Below are 26,223 nucleotides of genomic sequence, written 5' to 3' on the forward strand. Positions count from 1 at the left end.
CATGAGGGCAGGTATCAGACAAGCGACAGTGAGAGGACAAGGGCAGTGGGCGTTTTATTCATAAACTCTAGCTAGGATATGCACAATGCCGCACTTTCCACCTCCAAGGAGAATTCTGAGGTGTGTGAATTCAAGTTCAGTGCAGATTTTGCCACTGTGGTTTCCATAATCCCTCCTCATCTATGGCTTTAGGGCCTGACCACCTGGATAAGCTGATCCATTAGCTTAAGTGCACAGCCACCAGTTTTAAAGAAGACACTCCATTAAAATCCTACCAAAATTTGGGGATGCTTACCAAGACGTCTTCAACTATATTCTCCAAGACTGGGTAGATTGTGCAGCAAACCAAAGTCCACTCACCCCTCCCCATTTGGCAAATTTTTGGTGCACCTAGATCAAGCAGCATAAACAGGTGTCTAACTCTCCCTGACCGCAGCGTAACTTCCCTTCCTGCCCCAGGAAATTTATCTAGGACAGAAGCGGATCTTCTAATGTGTATGTCCCATTTCAGATTTTCTTCTCACCCATAAGACACTGTGTATACCTGGCTGCTGCCACCATTCACCCTCATCACCATCACCTCCCACAGAATGAACCCAGCTTCCCAAAGCCCCAAACCACCGTGGACCAGGCACCAACACTCAAGTGCTCCCCGTGGACCCTGCCCCTGGTTGTCTCGTTCTGTGGAACTAGGGGATGTCTGTCCACCTTCCTCATGTGACTGCAGCTCTCAGATCATCACTCTAGGTGTTGGGGTGTCCTGCTTCTCCTAGTGTCCCCACTGTTAACACAGGGCCTTCCACAGAGCACAGGCTCCATGAAGGTCTGTGGAATAAACGAGCCAGAGCGGGACACTTATTACGTCAACTCAGGCTTTTTGTACTTTCTTAAATAATAACTTGAAAAACTCCAATTGAACAGAGATAGTTTAGCTGCATAAAATGACAGAGAAGAAGTACAGAGGAACTCACCTCAAATATATTTTATTTCTTAATTCTTACTAAGTAATATGATATTTCCAAAATAGTTATATTCCAAGTCCATGTAATCTTGTTCAGGGTGACAAAATAAAATGAAAGTGTTCGCAATCACTTTTACAAAACAGCAAAACTCTTGTTCTTGAACTGGGTAAGCACAAACACACTGTGATCAACGTTATTGACATAGTTGGACACTGAGGCTTATTAAGCCTCCTATTAAAAGGAATAACATTTGAAACAATTCTAAAGGAAACAGAAATGAATCTCCATGTCATTGTAGAGAAGAGGAAGCCAAAGATGCTACACACCTGTTCCCTCAACTGGCCCAGGCTGTCACGACTGAGAAGGCTGAATGTTCCCTCTTCCAACACAGAGGGAAGGATCAGCCTCCCTTCCTAACCCCAGGACAAGCTGCTGGATGCGGGCCTGAAAGGAGCCTGGCTGCTGCTCTGGCTCAGGGCCCCTCTTCCTCCTCCCTCACACCTATGCACACCGGGGTGGGAAGAACCTGGGACGCCTTCCATTGACCCTGTGCAGATAGTCCTTGACTTGCTGCTTGCTGGTCTCTGCATAGGCCCGGGGACCCCACAGGAACTTGTAACGAGCAGGGCGGCTGTAAGGCACCTGACGGTACTCCAGGTACCCTGCCTGCACCCACACTTGGGTCAGCAGCTCCTTGGGCTCCCCATAGATGCAGTGCTCTATCCCAGCAAATACCCCCATCATGCTGAGTGCTCCCCAGACCTTCTCCTCACAGAGCCGGTCCCCTGCTACGACAATCAGGCTCAGGACCGTCACCAGGAGGCCAGCCTTTGGTATGCTCTGCCCATCCCTCTGCATCTCATTGAGGGTGAGGCCCAGGGTGGGGACCATGACATAGATGTGCTCTCTGTCGTCCACCTCTTTCATATCCACGCCAAAGGCCAGCTGCAGGCACTGTGTGGCTTTACGGAAGACCACTGGGAAGTGGGCCTGGTTATCCCTGAGGACCCTATTCAGCATTTCAGCCTGGAAAATCGGCTCCTTGGTGCCATACTTGAGGAGCAGGAACTCCAGTAGTTCAGCCGTCATCACATTCACAGCCTGCTTGAACAAGACCTCCGCATCCACAGCGGCAGAGGACGATGAGTCTGGAGGGAAGGAGGCCACAGGGGTTGAGGCATCCTCTGCCTCAGCCCCCAGGAGCTGCGCCTCCACTGGGCCCTGGGCCTGGATTTGGCCCTGAAGGTCTTCCTCAGAAGTGCAGAGCTCATTCGTCGGGACCACAGGCATGATGACTGGGGTCTTGTGCCCAGTGGGGGTGTGGCAGAGGGAAAATGGAGACCGCTGACCTGGGAAAGAGAGAGAGCGTAAATGGTCTCAGTTCTGAAATGCGCCACGGGTGGCTCTGACTGAGGCCGCTTACTGGTCTTCCTTGAGGGCTGCTCTTGGGCGTTACAGGGGCGCTCCTCCTTGGTGGTCAGTCCCCTGTCAAGTGAGGAAGAGAAATTCTGGCTCAGGGTGCAGCCAGTACAGCCTGAGGTTCTGGGGCCGACAAGGTGGGGGAATTAGGGCCTTTTGAGATCCCCTCTGTTCTGGGATTGGGAGCCCCTGTGCACACTCAGGACACCCGCCTCACCTTGACTCCTGGCACTCCCGTGACCTCAAACACAGACCTCAGATCTCCGCCGTCGCCTCCTGGTTCCTGGAGCCCCTGTGAGAAAAATGGAGGGGGCACCTCGGGGGTAGACTGTGGCTCAGACCTAGGCCTTCTTTGCTGGTTGGAGGGATTGACTCTATGAGGTCCCCCCAGATCTGGGGTGGGTAGTCCCATTGGGGCTCACATGTAGTGCTCACATTTCCACTGGAATGGCCTGGACCTTCCCCCTTTGGGGGCCTGCAGGGAAACTCAGAACAAGTGCCAAGTCTGGATAGAAAGTGCTGAGGGGCCCCATATGTGGCCACACATGCCTAGGGCCTCCCGTGGGTCCTAGGCTGGGGAGAAGCTGGGTCACCTCTCCTCACTTCCTACCTGGCCTCCCAGCACTGAATAGAGGGGCAGGCGTCTGCTCAGTCCTCCCTCGGTATCCAGGGAGTCCAGCTTTTGCAGACCCGAAGCTTCCGCCCTCTACCAGAACACCTCACCTTAAGGCCCCTAAGAAAGAGGTGAATAAGCTGCTCACCCCACTCTGGGGCCTCCAACACCGCCACCACCACCTCACCACCACCCCCCCCCCCCCCCCGCCCCGCCACTGCCCCACGCCAAGAGCAAGGATCCCTCCCTGCCTTAGGGTCTAACAGCCTCAGTCCTTCCCTGCATGGAGCCTAGACTCCAGGCAGGACCCGCGATTGTGCCGTCCGCCATGTTGAAACGCCGCCACATTCACCAGGGCCCCAGGCTCTCTGAGACCCGCATGTCAGGAAACCCTGCACATGGTCATCCCGCCCGGGGACTACCAGGGTCCCCTCTGTTCTGGGGTCGCGCTCCCCTCCTCCCTCACCTTGACTCCCGGTAGGACCTGGACTCTGTCCTCTCCCTACCTGAGACCCGGCTCCTCACACCAAGTCCCCAGTCTCTCTGAGACCCGCAGGTCAGGAAGTCAGACAGGCTTAGTGCGCTCTTCTCACCACAAGGGCTCCAGGGCCAACTACCGGGGCGGGGATCTATGGGGTTCCGTCGGTCCTCACGCAGGGGCCCCTCAGTCCTCCTTCAGGCACCTCACCTTGCCTCCAGTCAGGACCTGGGATTCTCGCCTCTCCCCAACTGCAGCCCCGGCCCCTCACACCAGGGGGCCCAGTGTCTCCAAGACCCGGATGTCAGGAAGTCAGACCATGCCTGTTTCGCTCATTCTATCCCACGGACACCCCGGACTGATAACAGAGACGGGCTACTCTGAGGTCTCCTCTGATTGTGGCCCACGGTACCCTAGTCTTCCCTCAGTGTCCTCAACTTGACACACCACAGGACCTGGGAATTGGTGCACCTGAGTCCGGGCCCCATACGCGAAGTCCCCAGTCTGAGACCTGGATGTCAGGAAGTCTGCCCCTTGTTTCAGGAGCCCAGGCTGAGACCCGGATATCAGGAAGTGAGACCACGCATGTTGGGCTCAACCTATCCCAGGCCCAGGGTCCCCGCAGTCCTCCCTCAGGGTCCTCACCCAGACTCTTTCAGAACCTAAGATCCTCCCCTTCACCCTCTGAGGCCCCTCCCCTTACATCCAGTCTCCAGTGTCTCTGCGACCCTGTGCTCATGATGCCACCAGGGTCTCCCAGGGCTGACAGCAGGTGCCAGGACCTGTGGGGTTACCTGTGTCCTCCCTCAACGTCCTCATCTTGAGCCCTGGCAGGTCCGGGGATGTCCCTATGTTGACCGGAAGCAGGACCCTCACATCAAGGCCGTCACTGACCTGAGACCCCGGGAGGAGACTGTGGACATGATATCAGGGCTCCAAGCCCAGGGCTTCCCAGAGCTGAGATGATCCCACAGGGGTTCCTCAACCCTCTTTCTCTTTGCCACCTTGACTCCCAGCTCACCTAGGCACCACCCTCAGCTGCCAACTTCGCTTGCCTTAGAGCCAGCATTCCCCCAAGCCAGGACCCCTGAGAGGCAAGCAAGAGAGGGGGCTCATTCCCACAAGCCTGTCGGGGTCTCGCAGGGCTAAAAGCAGTGACGACCTGTATGTCCTGGGCTCCCAGTGGCCCCCTCAGGGTTCTACCTTGACTCCTAGCAGAGCTGGACTCCTTCACTCCGCTGACCTAAACACAAGCTCTGTGACCCAGGCCCTCATTTCACCCCCTCCAGCGGGGTCATTGACATCACGTCTGGATGCCACACCCTGTGGTCCCCCATGGCTGTTGGGAGGGCCGCACATGTATCCCTTGGGGACCCTCTGTCCTCACCTCGAGTCTCTGCCAGACGTGGGCCCCTCCCTCTGTCCACATGAGACTGTGCCCTCAGACCGACTCTGACTCCCTGAGTCACTGAGGAAGTGGTGGGGGAGGTGGGGCTTGGCCTGACAGCCCGGACCGGGGTCTCCAGGAGTCCCAGTAGGAGTGGAGTTGTAGTCTATGAGAACCTCTGTTCCAGAGTGACTGGACCCCCTCATCCTCATTCAGGAGGGGCCTCCTTAACACTCGAGAGAAGGCTGCAGTCCCAGGACAGATGCTGGATGGGGGCCTGCTGTGCCCATGACCATGGGGGAGCACAGGGAACCACATATCTTCCCGTGAGGGCCCGTCAGCAGTCACTGTACTTGGAAAACATTCTGTATAAAATATTTGGTTTTAGGTGAAGAGGCTGAGTCATGGCAGGTGATTTAGGGGAACCGTTGGTTTGATGATTAGATAATATTACCTGTTGGTTGTTGTTCATTCGCTCAATCATGTCCAACTCTTTACAACTTCATGGACTGCAGTGTGTCAGGCTTCCCTGTCCTTCACTATTTCCTAGAGTTTGATCAAACTCACGTCCATTGAGTTGGTGATGCCCTCCAACCATCTCATCCTCTGTCGTCCCCTTCTCCTCCTGCCCCCAATCCCTCCCAGCATCAGAGTCTTTTCCAATGAGTCAACTCTTCGCATAAGGTGGCCAAAGTACTGGAGTTTCCGCTTCAGCATCATTCCCTCCAAAGAAATCCCAGGTTTGATCTCCTTCAGAATGGACTGGTTGGATCTCCTTGCAGTCCAAGGGACTCTCAAGAGTCTTCTCCAACACCACAGTTCAAAAGCATCAATTCTTCGGCGCTCAGCCTTCTTCACAGTCCAACACTCACATCCATACATGACTACTGGAAAAACCATGGCCTTGACTAGACAGACCTTTTTTGGCAAAGTAATGTCTCTACTTTTCAGTATGCTATCTAGGTTGCTCATAACTTTTCTTCCAAGGAGTAAGCATCTTTTAATTTCATGGCTGCAGTCACCATCTGCAGTGATTTTGGAGCCCCAAAAATAAAGTCTGACACTGTTTCCACTGTTTCCCCATCTACTATACTTAAATTGCTACAGAGTATCTTCTATTACTATATTTCAATCTATCTCTTACTCCAGTCCTATATTTAGTCTCTCACTGTATCTATTGTTTCCCCATCTATTTGCCATGAAGTGATGGGACCGTATGCCATGATCTTAGTTTTTGGAATGTTGAGTTTTAAGCCAACTTCTCCACTGTGCTTTTTCACTTGAAATTAAAAGACACTTGCTCCTTGGACAAAAAACTATGACAAACCTAGAGAGCAAATTAAAAAGCAGAGACATTACTTTGCCAGCGAAGATCTGTATAGTCAAGCCATGGTTTTTCCAGTAGTCATGTATGGATGTGAGATCTGTAAAATAAAAAAGCCTGAGAATGGAAGAATTGATGTTGGAGAAGACTCTTGAGAGTCCCTTGGATCCAAGGAGATCAAACCAGTCAATCCTAAAGGATATCAACCCTGAATACTCACCTGAAAGACTGATGCTAAAGCTGAAGTTCCAGTACTTTGGCTGCCTGTTGCCAGGAACTGATCCGTTGGAAGAGACCCCAATGCAGGGATAAATTGACACTTGTAGTTTGTTTCCTCCTGCCACTTATGACCAACCTAGACAGCATAATAAAAAGCAGAGACATTGCCCAAAAAGGTCCATCTAGTCAAAGCTATGTGTTTTCCAGTAGTCATGTATGGGTATGAGAGCTGGACCTTAAAGAAAGCGGGCCTAGTTTACATATGTGAGTGTGTGCATGGGAAGTGCATCCTCCTGTTTTATCCCTACTCTTTTGTCCCCTGGTTGACACTAAGTCTGTTTGCTAACTCCGTGTCTACTCCTCCTTTTAAAATGAGTTTGTCTGTTTTAGGTGGTCGATTTCACCTCTGAATGATAGCGTGTGGTCTTTGTCTTGCTCTGTCTGATTTCTTTCACTTAGTAGGACCCATCCCTGTAGCTGCAGATGGTTTCACTTCATTCTGACCTATGGCTGAGCTACACCCACTTATAACTGGGCATCGCATCTCCTGGATGCAATCATCTGTCAGAGACATTATGGTTGACTCACAGCTTGTCTCTTTTAAAAAGGGCAGCAGGGTTCATTGGGGTTCACATGTCTTTTGTACCAGAGGTGTCTTCAAGCATACATATAGTGGGGAGGAGTGCCGCATCAAAAGCTACCTCAGTTATTCAGGCGTTAGGTCTCCCCATGCTGTTCCCCACTGTGGCTGATTCCAGTTTCCCACCTAAGAGTGTGGACTGTGAAGAAGGCTGAGCGCCAAAGAATTGATGCTTTTGAACTGTGGTGTTGGAGAAGACTCTTGAGAGTCCCTTGGACTGCAAGGAGATCCAATCAGTCCATTCTGAAGGAGATCAACCCTGGGATTTCTTTGGAAGGAATGATGCTAAAGCTGAAGCTCCAGTACTTTGGCCGCCTCATGTGAAGAGTTGACTCATTGGAAAAGACTCTGATGCTGGGAGGGACTGGGGGCAGGAGGAGAAGGGGACGACCGAGGATGAGATGGCTGGATGGCATCACGGACTCGATGGACGTGAGTCTGAGTGAACTCCGGGAGATGGTGATGGACAGGGAGGCCTGGCGTGCTGCGATTCATGGGGTCGCAAAGAGTTGGACACGACTGAGCGACTGAACTGAACTGAACTGAACTGAACCTAAGAGTGTGCTAGGAGCAATCCCTCTGTTTTATTCCTCCCCAACATGAAATGTGTGCAGAGTGTTTGATGTAGACCGCCTTGACTGGCAGCAGGTGATTCCTCCTTGGAATGCTCTTTGCATTCGTGGAGAGACAAGTGTCGGGTTCTGGCTGCCCTAATTCCCTGTGATTTTACATTTTTCCTTTTATACATAGAGTGAGTAAAATTTCCCAGGCTTCGTGAAAGCCTGTCCCTCCTGGAGTTTGTGGTTGGTATCCAGTACAAGTGCCATGCTTGAGGGCAGGTGTTACTTACAACCCCTTAAGCCTTCTGAGTATTCAGTTCCCAGAAGCCCCAGGTGAGTGGTGTTGCTGTGAGAAACGGGCATAAGACGGCAGCACTTCCTGATTTTCAACCCTCTATTTGGGGAAGGAGAGCCTTCCTGAAAATTGGTTTGCTGGGTTGTAAATGTGAGCGATAAGTGCCAGAGCACACTGCCAGTGGGTTGTGTTTTCTTTGTAGTATCCTCATTACTGTTCAGCCCCTCCAATCCATCCCCACTCTGATACCAATCCTAACCCCTCTATTTGCTCCTCTGAAGGTGCCGCCTCCCAGAGGTAAGGTGACTCTAAGGTCCGAGGCCAGAGGTGGGAACCCCCACAATGGGAGAAGTGCAGACCAGCCAGCTTTGCAAAGCTCTTCCATCCCAATATGTCCTGCATTCTCTGGGTGCCCTAAGATTATTTGAATCCTGCGGGGACAAACTGGGTCTGGAGATTGTGCTTTGCCCCGGAAGGGAGTACAGATAGGTCTAAGGTGAGAGGATCATGGGTGCACATCGTCCTCAGCCCCAGGAGCATCCAGCCAAGGGAGGCGAGGCTGCTCAGGCTCCAGCGATGTGACCCAAGTCTGATTCCCCGGGCCTGAAGGGACTAGAGCAGTCATTTTTTACAGCAGTTAAATAATGTCTGTTCATGTTGGAGTCTAGTTGATGGACAATGATGTGTTTGTTGCATTTGTACAACACCTTGATTCAGGTATAGGTAGAGATATATCCGGTCTTTTCTAGATCCTTGCATGGATAGGGTATTACACAGTGTCGTGGACCACAGTTCTCTGTGCTATATAGTAAGTAAGTTTTCTTTGGTGACCTAGTTTTCATATGTGAGTGTGTGTAGGGTAAGTGCATCCTCCTGTTTTATGCCTCCATCTTTTGTCCCCTTAGTAACACTAGGTCTGTTTGCTAACTCTGTGTCTGTTCCTCCTTTTTAAATAAGTCCATCTGTTTCAGGTGGTCGAGTTCACCTATGAATGGTTCCGTGGTGAGGTCTTTGTCTCCCACTGTGTGCATTCCTTCATTTAGTTGGACCCATCCCTGTAGCTCAAAGATTCATTATGATCTCTGGCTGAGAAGCATGCGCTTGTAACTGGGCATCGCATCTCCTGGATGCACTCATGTCCAGGACATAATGGGTGCCTCCGTGTTTTGACTCTTTTAAATAGTGTGGCAGGGACCATCGGGATGCACGTCTTTTTCAGTGGAGGTGTCTCCACGCGTACACCCCGTGGGGAGAGTGTGGCATCATACGCTAGGTCTGGTCCTTTTGGCGTTATGGCCTCTCGTGATGTTCCCACTGTGGCTGATTCCAGTTACACCCACGCCAGTGGGCTAGAATGTTCCCCTTGCTGTCCGCCCTCCCAAGTATACCTGTGCGCAGACTCAGTGATGATGAACGCCTTGCCTGAGAGCAGGTAGTTCCTCCTGTGACCTTTTGTTTGCATTTGTCAGGAAAGAGATGCTGGGTGGGATGATTTCCTGTGATTCTACACTTTTTCTCTTATAATGTGGGTGAGTAAATTTTCCTGGCTGAAATAGTCTTCCTGACAACCTGTCCCTTTCATCATTTTCCTTGAGTATCCTTCTCAAGGCCCATTTTTGAGAGCAGGTGTCATTATAGCCCCTAAGGCCTTGGCAGGATTCAGTTCCCAGAAGCCTGGATTTGAATTGTGGTGTTGTGAGAAATGCCCACAAGGTGGCAGCACTTCTTGATTTTTCTTTTTTCTTTTTTTTAGGTGCATTTTGTTTTTGAATTTTTATTAGAGTACAATTGACTTACAATGCTGTGTTAGTTTCAGGTGTACAACAATGTGAATCAGTATATATATATATATATGCACATATCCTCCATTTTTTAGATTATTTTCCCATATAGAGAATATTAGAGTTCCGTGTGCTATACAATAGGTCCTTATTAGCTATCTATTCTATAATTGTGAAAGTGAAGGTGTCAGTTTCTCAGTCAAGTCTGACTCTTTCTTTTTTCTTGTTTGATATGAAATTTTAATTACATGACACAAAACGTTCTTTGACCAGATCTGAGGCAATTTTTCTTTCTCATGCTCAATATTTGTACTTGATTCTTTTATTATAACAATTTACTGAAGCTTCATGTTTTAAAAATTCTTATCACACTGAGGATGTATAATAAACATACTTTAAATTCTTGTTCTGAATGGTTCTTTAATTTGGCCTTCTTCAGTATAATTCATTCAGTGTGATTTTCTTAAGGAGCAGTTATATTCCTTAGATGTTGGGTTACTTTTTAAAATTTATTTATTTATTTTAATTAGAGGCTAATTACTTTACAATATTGTAGTGGGTTTTCCCATGCATTGACATAAATCAGCCATGGGTGTACATGTGTCCCCCATCCTGAACCCCCCTCCCACCTCCCTCCCCATCTCATCCCTCAGTGTCATCCCACTGCCCTGAGCGCCTTGTCTCATGCATCAAACCTGGACTGGCGGTCTATTTCACATATGGTAATATACATGTTTCAATGCTATTCTCTTAAATCATCTCACCATCACCTTCTCCCACAGAGTCCAAAAGTCTGTTCTTTATATCTGTGTCTCTTTTGCTATCTCGAATATAGGGTCATGATTACCATCTTTCTAAATTCCATATGTATGCATTAATATACTGTACTGGTGTTTTTCTTTCTGACTTACTTCACTCTGTATAATAGGCTTCAGTTTCATCCATCTCATTAGAACTGATTCAAATGCATTCCTTTTAATAGCTGAGTAATATTCCATCGTGTATATGTACCACAGCTTTCTTATCCATTCATCTGCCGATGGACATCTAGGTTGCTTCCATGTTCTGGCTATTATAAACAGTGCTGTGATGAACACTGGGGTACACGTGTCTCTTGGGGAATGAGAACCTTTGTGAAAGTTGCCTTCCATGGCTGTAAATGAGAGTATAAAGCCCCAGAACAAACTGCCTGGGGGCTATGTCTCCTCCCTTTTTTTCCCAGTAGCCCCAGCAAGCAATCCCACTCCTCTTTTCTGCTGGTCTGAAGGTGCTGTGGTCCAAAGGTAAGGCAACTCTAAAGACAGAGTCTGGAGGTGGGAAACCGCCCCCCATGGGGAGAGGTGCAGATCAGGTAACTTTTCAAAGCTCTTCCAGCCCAATCTGTCCTCCATCCCTGGGTGCACTAGTGTTTTTTCGTGGTTCAAGGCCTGCCTTGGTGTGGAGATTGTCATTTCCTAAAGAGATTTGAAATAATACAGATGGGGAGTGCGGGTGGCCTCATTGCTGACACGTTTTTCTCACATGGCAAAAGTGATACCATATTCCTGATATCATATGATGTTTGATTTTCTGACTTCACTTTTAGTTTTAATTCATATTCTTCCATTTTTCTCCAAATCCTATTAATCAATATCATGTATATTCCACTGTATGTATGTGCCACATCTTTTCTATGCATCCATCTTTTGTTGTTAAATTTATGTTTTTTTCTATTTCTTGTGTGTTGGGAATACTGCTGCTATTAACATAGTGGTGCACGTATTTCTCTCAATTATATTTTCACCCTCCTTTTGCCAAGGAGTAAAATTGGTGGATCATATGCCAACTCAGTGAATGAAAATTGTAGTTGATACTTCCATAGTACTGTTGAATTTACTAATTGCAATTTAATGCATTATTTTGCTATTGATCCTGGAGATGTGTGGAATTGTTATTGCTATCCTAATAGGCATTGATTGGATTTGGAATCAAAGTGGACCCAGGTCACATTTCACCTATATTGTAATCTGTGTGACCTTAGACGATTGGTTTCTTACTCTTACCCTTTCTCAGTTGGTGTCCTTAGATTGTAGATGGCATTCATTCATGAAAGCTGGTTGCAACCGACATGTTCAGTTACATCATATAAGAGCATCTGGAAGGAGAGAGTGTAGGGGGTAAGCAATTAGGGATCAGTAACAGAAATCTAGGCCAACTTCAGACTCCACAAGATGGATCAAAAAGGAAATCAAATCTTATAATCTGAATCAAATACGAAAGGAAGTGTCTGAGTGTGGGAGACAAAAACTACAGAAACTCCCTGATCACACTATTGTATATCCCTTCCCTTTCAGTGCAGGAGGCACCTGTGTCTTGCTTCCAACCAATGGAAGATGTTAGAGGCTATGATGTCACTCCCTTGGCTGGGTTACAGTATGTACAAAAGTGATAGATGTTAGCAGGTAACTTAGGTAACTTGGAAGACTGGAGAAAGAGACTCTCTTTGTGGCTTTGAAATAGTAAGCTGCCATGATGTGAGATGACCGCATGGTGGGGCAGTGTGTGACCTCTAGGAGCTGAGCATGGCTCCCAGCAATAGCCCAGAACCCTGAGTCCCACAGCCACCAGGGTTGGTACTGCTAACAACTCCAGTAAACTCAGAAGCAGGTTTTCTCCAGTCAAGTCCCCAGATGAGAACCCAGCCCAACTCACAGCCTGGTTGTATCCTCTGGACCCTGAGGAGAAGATCCAACCAAACTGTGCCTAGACTCCTGACCCACAGAAACTGAGAGGTGATAAATGGGCATTGCTGATGCCCCAAGTTTGTGGTGACTTGGTGACTTGTGGTGACTTGTAGCAGCAGAGATCTAACGCACTGAGGTTTAGGCAAGACTTCCCTTAGCTGCCTGAAGAGAGGCATCGAGATGTAGCTACTCAAGACCCCACGTGATGGCAACCTGGAAGCCCTGTCCAGCCCCCAACCCGCACCTCCACTACCCACTCACTGGCCATGGAGGTGGCCAGGTGCCCATTAGGAGAAGCACAGGCCCTGGACAGGAAGCCACTTCTTGGGGTTGTGGTGAGGGTGAAGTGAGTTGAGGTATACAGCCCTGCCGTCAGGCCTGGAGGGCTCGGGTGTACATTCTCCTCCTACCGTGAGACATGGGGATACTAAGAGGCTTGCTGGACAATCACAGGCAGGTACCAGGGAGCTGATCTTACATCCAGATATGACAGTTCATTCGAAGCCTTTGTGACTAGTGGTTTACTGTCAGGAGAGTGTTCTCATTTGGATTCAGATCCACAATTACAAGCTGTCTGTCATCCCCTGGGGCAAAAGTTCAGACAGCTACTGGTTTGAGACTTAGCCTCTGCATTGAGCTGTTGGGCAGAGGCCTTCAGAGCTGACTAGCCAGGTTGAAGGGTGCCCAGATGCTGTAAGAACCTGACTTAAGGCCTGGAGAAAGGGACAGTGATGCTAATTCTCTCATCCCCCAAAGTCTCAGGAATCCCTGAGCCTCAAAGCATAAACATTTCCAAAGTGTCCTGAGTCTATTAAAAGTATTCTCACCTAGATGGTGTCTGTCTGAGCACCTGTTTTTTTTTTTTTTTTTTTTTTTTTTTTTTTGGTAAGTAGCCTGTTCTTCCCCTGACTATTTTTGAGAGTAGTTATTATTTCCAATTACTTTATCATTAATCTGCAAACATTTTATATTAATCAAAAATTGGTGTTTCCCTTGGGCACTAACTGAAAAGGCAATGACAGTCTCCTCATACAATAGCTAACACCATCACCTTAATAAGGTAAAATATCTGCCTTCAGATTAAAAATAATTTAACTCTGCCTTGTGGGAAGATAGAAGATGTAGACAACATTATGAAATGTCACAGTTTGGCAGCTTGTTCACACAGCAGCAGATGGCTTTAATTTCATTAACCACTAATAGTTTATTTATACATTCAGAGATGGGAGTGATTTTCCTCAAAAAATGAGACAACTGGGGGTCCTTAACATGAAGCCTCACAAGTCTTGCTCTGGGTGAGATTCCTCTGCATTGCTTTACTCAACAAAATTTCTAGAAGGGTTTGCAGACATCCTAACAGCTGTAGTACCTCTGGGGGAACCCACTTTCCGCCTACCTGCAGTGGAGGCAGAGAAGGGGCACAGCCCCCCAACTTGAGCCTTGCCTCTCGGCAGCATGTGGAACTGTGTGGGAGACGGTGCCAGCTGCATGTAGTCAGTGGGAAATCTTGATTTAGAAATTTGAAGAAGTAAGGAGAGGGGGAAAAAGAGACTCCAGGATTCCTGACCCATTTTAAAGATGAAAAGAGGATTTGGGAAATGATTTAGTAGTCTAAAAAGTGGTAGCCTGTTCTTGCAGCAAAATTGTCTCTTTAGTAGTTTTTTTCTGTTGCTAAAGTAAGGTATTGTGTGGGAAAAATGAGGGTTTTATGGTTTGGGGGTAATATTTTTATTTTTATGTAATTTTAGACTGAGAAGAGTTACAAAAATAGAGAGTTGTTGTATATGCTTTACCTACTCCCTCTTATGTTAACATCTAAAAACTACTGGATATTATGTAAGCTAGAAAATCAATCTTAGTACAATATATTAAATTTACAGAGTTTATTTGGACTTCACTACTTTTCCCTCTACTATTCTTTTTTTTTTTTTTCTATTCCAGCATTCCACATTTCATTTAGCCTTCCCCCATCCTCTTTAATGGACTTGATGCTTTTGAAGAGCGCTTGTCAGTTATTTTATAGAAGTCCCTCCATTGGGGTCTCTGTGATGTTTCCTTGTGATGAGATTGAGGTTATGTAGTTTGGGAAGAATACACCAAAAGGGTGCCCTGTTCTGTGCATCATATTAGGGGTACATGATTTTGATATGTGTTACTGGTGATGTTAACGTTGATCACTTGGCAAAGGTGGTATTTGTCAGGATTCTCCACCATAAACCTACTCTTTTTCCTCTTGCCAGTTATCGAACATTTGAGGAGAGAACTTTGAGACTATGCAAAAATCCTGTTTGTGCTTAAACTCTTGCCCCCTGACTTTTTCTTTTCCATTGTAGTTTATTAGAAGATATTAAATATACATCCCTGTACCCAGGAGGACCTTGTTTATCTATTTTATACACAGTAGTTGGCATTTGCCAATTTCAAAGTCATAATTTATCCCTCCCACACCACCCGACTTTTCCCCTTTGGTAACCATAAGTTTTTCTCTATATCTGTGTGCCTGTTTCTGTTTTGTAACTAAGTTCATTTGTATGATATTCTAGGTTCCACATATAAATATCATATGATATTAATATTTGTCTTTCCCTGTGTCTGCCTTACTTCACCTAGTGTGATAATCTCTTAAGTCCATACATGTTGCTGCAAATGGCATTTCATTCATTTCCATTTGCCTCCTGATTTTAGTATTTTCAATGGGTCTTGCTTTCAGCACTAATTACAGTGGTGGTCCAATAGTGACTCTCTGCTTCCCTCTTTCTTTCTACGTTTGTTGATTGGAATTCTGTTAAAGACGACTTGCCTACTCTCCCTCACTTATTTTTTCAGTTATTCTTTATAGCAGGATGGATTGTTGGACATTTATCTGATTCTTTCAGTTATAATCCATCATATCATTTACTTTATTAGTCACATGGTTCCATCTTTGGTCTTTGAAAGCTTTCAGGTTTGATATGCCCCCATATTTTGATATAATTTTTAGTACTCCTTTGCTTCCCTGGTGGCTGAGTGGTAAGGAATCCGCCTGCCAATGCAGGAGATATGGGCTTGATCCCTGGGTTGGAAAGATCCCCTAGAGAAGGGAATGACAACGCACTCCAGTATTCTTACCTAGGAAATCCCAGGGATAGAGGAGACTGGCAGGCTACAGTCCATGGGGTCACAAAGAGTCGGACACGACTGAGCGACTAAACAACAATAGCATTTACTTTCTGGTACCACACAATACTCCAGGCTCATCTTTATTTATTGTTCCAACCAGATTCAACCAATTCTCCAAGGGGCCTTGGTTCCTTTCACTGGAGAATGGTATTAGAAACCAACATCTGGGCAGTAGGTGTATTAATTAGCTTCTGGTTGTCTCAGGAGAGAGAATTAGGTAATCTATACATATATGTATGCTACTTCATGCATATACACACCTCTATTTTTGTTTCTGTATCTATTTGTCTGTGTATGTGTATCTTTTTAAGAGGTAAGTCAATATTGATACTTCTGACTCCAATCTGTCACCTGAGGATTCATTCCAACCTTCTTCTTTTCTTTATTTGTAATCTTTTTTGAAAATTGATAAATTAGCTGTAATTATTTGCAATATATTTACTTAGTTTTCCTCTAAGTATACAAACAGTTTTGAAATTCCTAATGCTAGGCTCTGTGACAAACAGATTTATCATCTAGAGTATAGAGTGTGTGTATATATGTGTGTGTGTGTGTGTACGTGCACTTATTTTTGACTTTATCTTCACAGTATCCAATCTAAACGTTTCCAAATCTTTTGGTAGATGATGTTGTAGGTAGTGTCATATGGTGGGTGTATGTTACCTTTTAAGAAGCTGCCAAATGATTTTCCAAAATGACTATACCATTTTGCTACTTCTACCACCAGCATATGAGACTTCCAATTGATCTGGGTCATTGCCAGCACTTTGTATTGTCAGATTTTTAAAACAAACTGCCTAGACTCAAAATTTGAATTTAGCAGACAATATAGAACACTCAGTTAAATCAGAATTTCTTGTAAATAAGTATTTTTTAGTATAAATATGTCCCCAGTATTACCTGGAATATATTTATACGAAAAACTCTTTGTCTGATGTTTTGGGGGCTCTGTTTAGAGGCTACCTATTCTCAGACCTCAGCATAGGTCCAAAAGGATCAAAGCTCTTTGCGAAAGAAATGTTCAAACTTCCACGAAGAGAGGGGAGAACAAATTCAGAGGTTGTCAGGTGATCTGGAGGGATGTTTCTGTTAGGTATTTGTTTTAAGTAATATTTGTGTTGAAGTTGAATATATAAATTTTTTTAAGTGGTGCACAAAACACGAGTGCTTGGCTGGATCCACTTTCGCCCAGTAAGCAACCCGGGGACCGGCTTCAGGTCACAGAACGGCACGTGACCAAACCGCTGTCCTGACGCGGAATGCAATGCAAGAGTTCAAGCCTGGCTGGCTTTTAAGCAGATTAAGATACTGTTCTTTTCCCCCAGCAGATTACTTGGGAATTTCCTGAGAAGTTTCCTCTCAAAGTGACTTCTGCAGGGCTTTCTACTTCAAAGTAGGTCATTATTCTTTTGAATAAGATTGGCAAAGGGAGACAAGTCCAAGCCAAGGAAAGGGATCTTACAAATAAGGGTCTTCTGGAATCCTGACAGGTGCTTAATAGACTGGAAGAACCTGTTATTATATTTTCTCTTATGTCTTTTTCAAAGACAAGGTTATAACAGCAAATACTTCCATAGCCTTATCCCAGTGCTAGGTGTTTGAAGCCCTTTATATTTATTAACTCGTGAAATCCTTAGGGCACTCCTGTGAGGGAGGTGTTGATATCATATCCATTTTTCAGATAAGGTAATTGAGGCTCAGAAAGTTAAAGCAGCCTGCTGGAGTTTTCAAGGCCAGCGAATGGCAGGGCTGGGATCTGAACCCAGGCAGCTGGGCTCCAGAGTATGGGCCTACAACAGCCATAACTACAGCCTCACAGATTTGGTAGGATCCCCTTTTGAAGCTCTATTCTCCTATTTGGACATAGCGCTCTTAGTCATTTCCCTTTTCTGAAGTACATTTTGTGTTATCTTGAGCACTTGGTGAAACAAGTGAATTTTCCCCTTCCTCGTCTTAACTGGCATCTAATCAGATGATATTAAAGAGCACCCAATGAAATACAGGTGTCTGAGGTCCAAAGAGAGTTAGTGGATCAAGCCCTCAGTGAACCCAAGAACAGATGTCCACATGGCATCGGGGGACTGGGATGGGGAGAGAGGTCCCGGGTAGCAATCTAAGCCAGAGGGCTCTGGACTTACTGGAGAGGGGCCTGTAGCAAATGGAGCACTGAGTTCTCATCACAAGTGACAAATCTTCCTAATGGCATTTCAAACTCATTGTTCTAAATATAAATACTTTAATATTAATTTATTCTAATGCCATCTCGAGTGGATAATGAACTGTATTAAAAAGGGGGGGGGGAATCTTAGGCAAGTCCTCAAACATTCTCCACTCTGGGAGTGAATCCAGGATAGTAAAAAACTTTTCAGCAAAACCCATTTCTTTTTCAGTTCGGTAATGATGATAGTCATATTCAAAATAAGCATAAATGACTATTAAGTTTTTAGCATTTTGAGGAAGACAAGGCATGGTTGGCCACTTCTCAGGAGTTTGAGTTTTGGCTCTCTGTGCAGCGTAATGCTGCTAAGTCTCTCCAGTCGTGTCCGACTCTGTGCGACCCCATAGACGGCAGCCCACCAGGCTCCCCCATCCCTGGGATTCTCCAGGCAAGAACACTGGAGTAGGGTGCCATTTCCTTCTCCAATGCAGGAAAGTGAAAAGTGAAAGTGAAGTCGCTCGGTTGTGTCTGACTCTTCGCGACCCCATGGACTGCAGCCTACCAGGCTCCTCCATCCATGGGATTTTCCAGGCAAGAGTATTGGAGTAGGGTGCCACTGCCTTCTCCCTGCAGCATAATAGCAGTGACTATTACCAAGTATTTACTGTGCTTTATACAGATGATCTCATTTCATGCCTCTACCAACTGCAGGATAGGTACTCTTCATCCCTGTTTTAGAGATGGGACAATTGAGATTTCCAGGTTTAATGTATAACTAAGTATTGAGACTGGGACATGCCTGATCCTGGGACCTGGACTCTTAACCATGGTCTTTCAAGACAGGAGCTTGTTTGCACCATCAAGAAAATTAAGCAGCCAAAGCAACATGATTTTCTTCTTTCCCCAAAGAGAGATGGTGGAAAGTGGAGCATGTGGTGTGACCCAGGGGTCTGGAACTTCAGGAAATATGAGTGTCTCAGACAGTGCTGTGTACGGATGGGGCTGCCCAGGGCATAAGCCCAGTGGATGTGGAGCTGAGCCTCCTTAGAGCTGTGCCTTAGCTGAGGGCCTCAAGGTGACACCCAGATGAGTGGCAAGCAGTTCTTCAATGTCTCAGTTCAGTTCAGTTTAGTTCAGTCACTCAGTCCTGTCCGACTCTTTGCAACCCCATGAACTGCAGCATGCCAGGCCTCCCTGTCCATCACTGACTCCCAGATTCCACCCAAACTCATGTCCATTGAGTCAGTGATGCCATCTAACCATCTCATCCTCTGTCGTCCCCTTCTCCTCCTGCATTCAAAATTTCCCAACACCAGGGTCTTTTCAAATGAATCAGCTCTTCGCATCAGGTGGCCAAAATATTGGAGTTTCAGCTTCAACATCAGTCCTTCCAATGAACACCCAGGACTGATCTCCTTTAGGATGGACTGGTTGGATCTCCTTGCTGTCCAAAGGACTCTCAATAGTCTTCTCCAACACCACAGTCTGCTGCTGCTGCTCTGCTGCTAAGTCACTTCAGTCGTGTCCGGCTCTGTGTGAGCCCATAGATGGCAGCCCACTAAGCTCCCCTCGTCACTGGGATTAAGAGCCTGGAACTGCTCGCTTCTTTGGGCCATGGAGCTAAAACAGCTAAGAGAATGACTGCAGTTTTCAGTTCCCCCTGGAACATTGGACCTGTGTCCCCTCTTTTTATTGCCCCTTAGCCACAAACACACCCTTCAACTTGCTGTCTGAGAAATAATGGGATTCCTTTAAGTATTTCTCCCTTAAAGTGAGCAATAAAATAGGTAAAATTATATTTTTATAATATACACACACATAGAGAGAGTAAAATAACAATTTAAAAAATAAGTGACCTTACAGTGTAAGGCTTATTCAGTAGAGGAGGCCAGAGGGGCTCTCAGGAGGAGGTGGGTCTCCTGTGGCTCCCGGGTGGGTAGGGGTGGTGGGTGAGGTCACTTGACAGAGCCTGTCCCAGCCTCAGGCTCAGAACCTGGTCCTTCTGCATCCTTGCAGCCTTGGCCTGGCGATCACTTTCTGCCACTGTCTCTTATGAAAACCAGTGCCTCCCACTGACACCAACAACCCTGGACACCCACTGCATGTCTCAGCCACAAGTTCAGCTGGTCTGTTCCCTCAGCCTGCACCCCAGAGTGTGGCACATCATAATTATTGCCAGGCAACTCAGACCAGCTCTGCAGCAAACTCCCTTGCTACTTGGTGGGCTGAACCCCCGCTTCTCCATTGAGTCAACCCCTCCCAGTTTGTTCTTCCTTGGGTACTTCCCCTCAGCCCTAGGGCCTCGTATGGAGTTTCCCTGTATCTTCCAGTCATTTTTCATAGCTCTTTATGTTTAACTTCCTATTTAACCCACTGCACCTTTTAAAAACATTTCCTTATTCATTTACTTTTGGCTGCACTAGGGCTTTTCTCTCCTTGTGGTGCACAAGCTTCTCGTTGCTGTGGCTTCTCTTGGTGCAGAGCATGGGCTCCGTGGCAGGAGGGCTCAGTAGTTGCAGTGCACAGGCTTAGTGGCTCCGTGCCATGTGGAATCATCCCGGACCAGGGATCAAACTCATGTCCCCTGCATTGGCAGGTGGATTCTCAACCAGGGACCTCCAGGGAAGTTGCACTGTGTGGTTTTTATCATCTGATTCGACCTAAACTGCTATACCACCATAGGACCACTTACTTGAACCAAATTTTGCTATCATGATACCAAATTATGATATCATGTGTGCTAAAACAAAACTGTTGTATTTTTTAAAACTTATTTTGCTTTTAAATTTTATTTTTGGCTTTGAGGGTGGTTTTAGGAACAAATTTTCTTCGATCTAATCTCAACTCATGTTGTATAAGATGTTAATAATTATAAAGGAAAAAGCTTCAGTGATTGTAAGTAGGGTGCTTCCAGATTACCCTACCTTAAAACTTCTTTGCCTGTCACCTCTTACTGGGTAAAGTAGAAATTCCGCACAGCTTCTGATGCCTTCCATAACCTAGTCCTTGCTTCCCTTTTTGTCTTATCTTCTGCTGTTAAAGCTGTGCACTTTATAGTCTACAAAAATTAAAAAGTCATGTATTCCCCTCTGCTTTCTTTTTTCCTGGCCTCCAGGCCTTTGCCTGTACGGTGTGTACTTTTCCTGAAATGTGCTTCCTTCTATCCTGATTATGTTCTACCTGGGGGTTTGTTGGGAAAGATTTAACCACCATCTCTCCAGGAGGGAAAAAGCTTGGTTTGTAGAGCTTGCTGATTTCTGAGGTGTGAATACTCAAACCATTGCTGATTTCAGGTTAGCAATCGCGTCATTAAGTGAAGAACTGGGAAGAAATGCATGTAACTGGCTTTGCAAGCTAGTGTGAGTGGCCTCAGCCCACACTTGACTCCACTTATCTGCTTAAATAGCAAATCTTCCAGGAAGCCTTCTCTGACTGCAGCCTGCTGGCCACACTCATGACACACTCTGCATTTCTCTGCCATTACCCTTTTGTACACTGACATACTTTTCCATTTCTACATCTGTCTTCCTCTGTGAAGACAGGGATCACAGGTTTTCCTCTGAGTTTTTGGCACCTAGCACAGTGCGTGGCACACAGTTGTTACCTGATCCGTGTTTATGGAATGAGTAAGAGTAGCTTTCCCTTGCCAAAATAAGGGATTTTTTTTTTCCTCCTTCAGCTGGATTATATTGTCTACTGTTCTTAGCAGCATGCCTTATCCAAACAACCTATTGAAGTAGCTCATCTGGACTTGTTGGACATGAGCTGTGAAGGTTTGCTGGGAGAGAGTTTGGTCAGGATGGCAAATGGCTGGAGGGCTGGTTTCTCCAGCTGGCTCTTTGTGCCACAAAATCCCTGGGTTTCCGTGTAGGGCAGCGCCACTAATTACAATGCTTTCTCACCTCATGCACTTGCTTTTTCTAATATCATGTCATAATATAGGCAGGCTGGGCCTTGCATTTGACTTTGCACTTTCTAAACCTCAGATTTTTTAAACTTCCCCATCAATTTGCTTGTGCTCTGTACTCAATCTAAGCCCTGCCAGCAAGTTCCAGTTGTACTCACATGGGAAATGTGAGTTACTAATGCAAGCTGGCATTAGCGAGATAAATGTGAAGATAACTCATATTAAGAAATAACTAGTACTTCCTTTGGATCTTGCCAATAATATAATCCATCGTGGGCTTTCAGAGTTGAGGCTGACTCACTGGTGAAGCCACTGACCAGGAACCAGTTCCCCAGTCTGTGGAGTTGTGCCTGGTGTACCCTGTCGCTGTAAAGCATCCATTCTCCTTACCTTGACATTCGAGGCCCTCCATGCTCTGTCCTCAACCTTGTCATTGCTAAGATGTCTTTAGCATAGGGTGTGGCACTATCAGGGCACACAAGGGAAATCAGCTTTTTCTTGACACAGACTTTGGGGTCAAGGTTGGAGAGAAGCCCTCCATTCTCACTTTGCTCTGGAGTGGTTGTTCCCAATCTTCATCTCATAACAGAATCACCTGGGATACTTTTTAAAAAGCACACGAATGCCCACTTCACCTGCATTCTAAATCCACTGCTCTTTGGTGGGGCCGAGGCACTGGTATGGTTTAAATCTCCTCTGACAGGTCTAACATGAAGCTGGATTTGACAACTGGGGTCTGCTGAGGGGTTCCCAACTGGCCGCAACAGTTTGCTCTGTTTCTTCCAGCCATCCCTACTGTATTACATCATCAGGTCCCTTCCAATCTCGTTTTCGTCTAAACCAGACTGTTTCCCACTCTGACAGTTCCCATCTCCAGAGGACTCGTCTGGAGCTTCCCATTTCCCATTTTTCATGCTTTGGGGAATCAGACCTGTCTCCTAGGTTCCCATCGTTCTCCTTATTAACCACCATCAGCCCTACGTCAGTTAAAAATGGACAAAAGTAAAAACCCAGTTTGTGTCCCATCCCGCATCTGGAATAGATGATCGCTATGATTCAGTCAAGATGTTCAGGAAATGTTTCTTGAATGCAGAGGGCACACCAATTCCTGGGCTAGCCCTCTGCTTATGTAGATGAGTAAGAATGCTTGATTTCTGCCTTTATGGAACTTACCCTTGAGAATGGGACAGATACAAAGCACATGAGTAGTAATATACAGAGACGTGACTGGAGGGGTGGGTGCCCCTGGAGTGCTTGGAAGCGACACTGTCCTGTTGTTGATTCTTGCTGTTACTGTTGACTTGGAACTTTTGAATTTATATTGGCGTCGAGCTGATTAAGAATGCTGTGATAGATTCAGGTGCACAGCCAAAGGACTAAGTCACAGATATGCATGTATCCATTCTCCCCCAAACTCCCCATCGGGGCTTCCCTGGTGGCTCAGTCGGTAAAGAATGCTTCTGCAACACAGGAGACGCAGGTTCAATCCCTGGGTCAGGAAGATCCCCTGGAGAAGGAAATGGCAACCCAGTCCAGAATTCTTGCCCAGAAAATCCCATGGACAGAGGAACCTGGCAGGCTCCAAGGAGTCGCAAGAGTAAGACACGACTTAGCAAATAAACCACCACCATTCTCCCCCAAACTTCCCTCTCATCCAGACTGCCACATAAGATTGAGCAGAGTTCCCTGTGCTGTACAGTAGGCCCTTGCTGGTTATCCATTTTAAAATATCTGCTGCTGGTTTTTTAAGCAGGATGTCTGTCTAAGAAATTGAGGAAACAATCCAAATGATCTCACAGGAGCATTCCATAATGAAGTTGAACCCTGAGTCTTTTCCTCAGCTTTAGAAAGCTGACTTCAACAATTAAACTGGCAGAGGAAAGGGAAAACAATTATTTTAACTGGATTAGGAATTTTTCTTTTTTGGTGTTAGAGGTAACTTCTTTATTGAAATATGTTAATTTCAAGTGTATTACAGAATGAGTTGACATTTACATACATGATGAAATGATCACCATGATAAGTCTGGTGAGCATCTGGCCCCCAAAGTTATTATGGTATTATTGACCATATTCATTATACTGTACACCCCATCCCTGTGACCTATTTATTATGTGACTGGAGACTGGTACCTCTTAAACACCTTCATCTCTTTCACCCAGCGTCTATGATCCTCCCTAGTAGCACTCATCTGTTCTCTGTATATATGCCTGTTTTCATTTTGGTTTTTATTTGTTTATATGTTTTCTTTTTTAGAATCTTCATATAAATGAGATAATGTGATATTTGCCTTTCTCTGCCTGACTTATTTCATGAAGCATAATACTCTCTAGCTCCATTTATGTTGCTTCAAATAGCAAGATCTCCTTTCATGGCCGAGTACTATTCCACTGTATATGTATCACATTATCTATCATCAGCTATCTATTCAGTTGCTTCCATACATTAGCTCTTGTAAATAATGCTTTAGTGAACACTGGTGTGCAATTACCTTTTCAAGTTAGTGTTTTTTTTTTCCTTTGTGTAAATACCCATAAGTGAAATTGCTGGATCATATGATTGTTCTATTTTTCATTTTTTTAAGGACTCCTATTCTGTTTTTCCATGGTGACTGCACCAATTTCTATTCCTACCAGCAGTGCACAAGTGTTCCCTTTTTTTCACATCCTCACCAACACTTGTTATTTGTTGTTTTTTTGATGACAGTCATGTGACAGGTGTGAGGTGATATTTCATTGTGGTTTTTATTTGCATTTCCCTGATAATAAGTGATATTCAGTATCTTTTCATGTACCTCTTGGCCATATGTATGTCTACTTTGCCGCTTTGACCATTTGACAATCAGATTGTTTGCTATATGAGTTATATGAGTTCTTTATATATTTTAAATATTAAATATATATTGGATATACTGTTTGTAAATATCTTCTCCCATTCAGTAGGCTGCTGTTTCATTTTGTTGATCATTTCCTTCACAGTGCAAAATCTTTTTAGGTTGGTATAGTCCCATTTGTTTATTTTTGCTTTTATTTCCCTTGCCTCAGGAGACATACTCCAAAAAGATATTGCTTTTTGAAATTTCCATTTGTATGGAATACCTTTCTCCATCCTCCCACTTTCAGTCTGTGTGTCTTTAGATCTCAGGTGAGTCTCTTGTAGGCAGCATATAAATAGGTCTGGAATTTAAAAAAAATACACTAGAAGGAAACAACAAGAGCAGTAGATACCACCTACACTGAACAGAAAAGGAAAAAAAAAATGAAAAATCAAGGCTAGTTTAAGGGACCTCTAGGAACCACTCCACCTCTTCCCTATTTTCTCTAAGAAAGAAAGAGGGGGGAGCTTCCTGTGGATGGATCTCACAGATTGTGTTGAGTGGAAGAAGCCAGAAGCACAAGAGTACAGACTGTAGGATTTCCTTTACATAAAGCTCAAGAAGACACAAAACAAATCTATGGTGACAGAAGTCATAATAGCAGTTACTTCTATGGGCAGGAGGGAATACTGACTAAGAAATAGGGATTTGGGGGTGAGCTATTAGAAATATCTGGCTTAATCAAAAGGTAGTTACAGAGGCATACATTTGCATAAAAAGTTATCGATGTGTGTACTTTACTGTATGTCTGTTATACCTTAAAATAAACAAAAAGCAGACTACAAAGGAATATGAATCTAAAGTCATCAGAAGGACTGTGAGTGTGGAGCTGTGTAGACAAGACCTCCCCTAATTGATTCCTTTGGTTACATCCACCTCAACAGTGCTCCGCAGGTGAATGGGGTACTTTCTAGTCATCCCTGCAGGCTGATGGCTGTAACTATGGTCCCACACTTTGCAGTGTTCAGGGATCAAGCCAAGGGACATGATGAGGATCTGAATGTTTTTCGTTATGTACACAGTTAGTGGTAGAAATGGGAATACTTCAGCCTTCTATTCCCAGCTAGTGCCCTTCCTGCCCATGTGTGGCCTCTAAGAGGGTTTCTTTCTAAAGGCGTTGGAGGTGAATAATGGAGTATTTCACAGAATATGGAAGAGAGTTTCAAACAAGTAAAGCAACAGAGAATGATTTTGAAATAAAATCCTGTCACAGTTAGTTGGCCCTGGGACTTTTTTTTTTTTAACATCTCCTTGACTGCAATAATAAAGATGGCAGGGGAGTTGGTGAAAAGGAGAACTTGGTGTCAGCTGGGGGCTGTATGAAATCATTTCATTTCAAAATAAATAGCAGAAATAGGAGAAATCAAAATAGATGTTCCCTAGCCCCCTGGCTTCCTCCTCTTCTTGGGCAGGTATCAAAGGAGAAAAAGTTCAGCAGTAAAAGCAGTCTCCATGGACTGGTGTCTGGATGAGCAGCTGCCACAAAGAGGCACACATCATTCATCCCTGGAGAATCTTGACTGTGCTTCTTGCACATGTGAGAGAGCCAGCTTGCTTTGGACACACACAGAGAAGTAAAGTCAAGAGTTTGTGAGCTTGAGGCAAGCGTCTCAGCCCTGGGCGTCACTGCAAGGTAGCTATACATGTAGCTTCTGGTTGCTCTCAGCTAAAAATTGCAGATAGACTGAGACCAAAGGTGCTAGCTCAGAATCCAGGTAGAGTC

At 45.6% G+C, this 26,223-nt stretch overlaps 1 protein-coding gene across 1 annotated transcript; it reads right to left on the reverse strand.

The window, feature by feature from the left end:
- Nucleotides 1-1,463: 1,463 nt before the first annotated feature.
- Nucleotides 1,464-2,252, reverse strand: LOC128069456 (melanoma-associated antigen 10-like). Its single transcript, XM_052662648.1, has one exon. It carries the CDS (start codon nt 2,250-2,252, stop codon nt 1,464-1,466), a length of 789 nt encoding a protein of 262 aa, XP_052518608.1.
- Between the last annotated feature and the right edge of the window lie 23,971 nt (nt 2,253-26,223).

Source organism: Budorcas taxicolor, chromosome X (assembly GCF_023091745.1).
Source record: "Budorcas taxicolor isolate Tak-1 chromosome X, Takin1.1, whole genome shotgun sequence".
In the NCBI taxonomy this organism is placed as follows: domain Eukaryota; kingdom Metazoa; phylum Chordata; class Mammalia; order Artiodactyla; family Bovidae; genus Budorcas; species Budorcas taxicolor.

Coding starts and splice junctions, on each gene's coding strand:
- LOC128069456 (XM_052662648.1), bottom strand. CDS start 2,252: ATGCCTGTGGTCCCGACGAATGAGCTCTGCACTTCTGAGGAAGACCTT.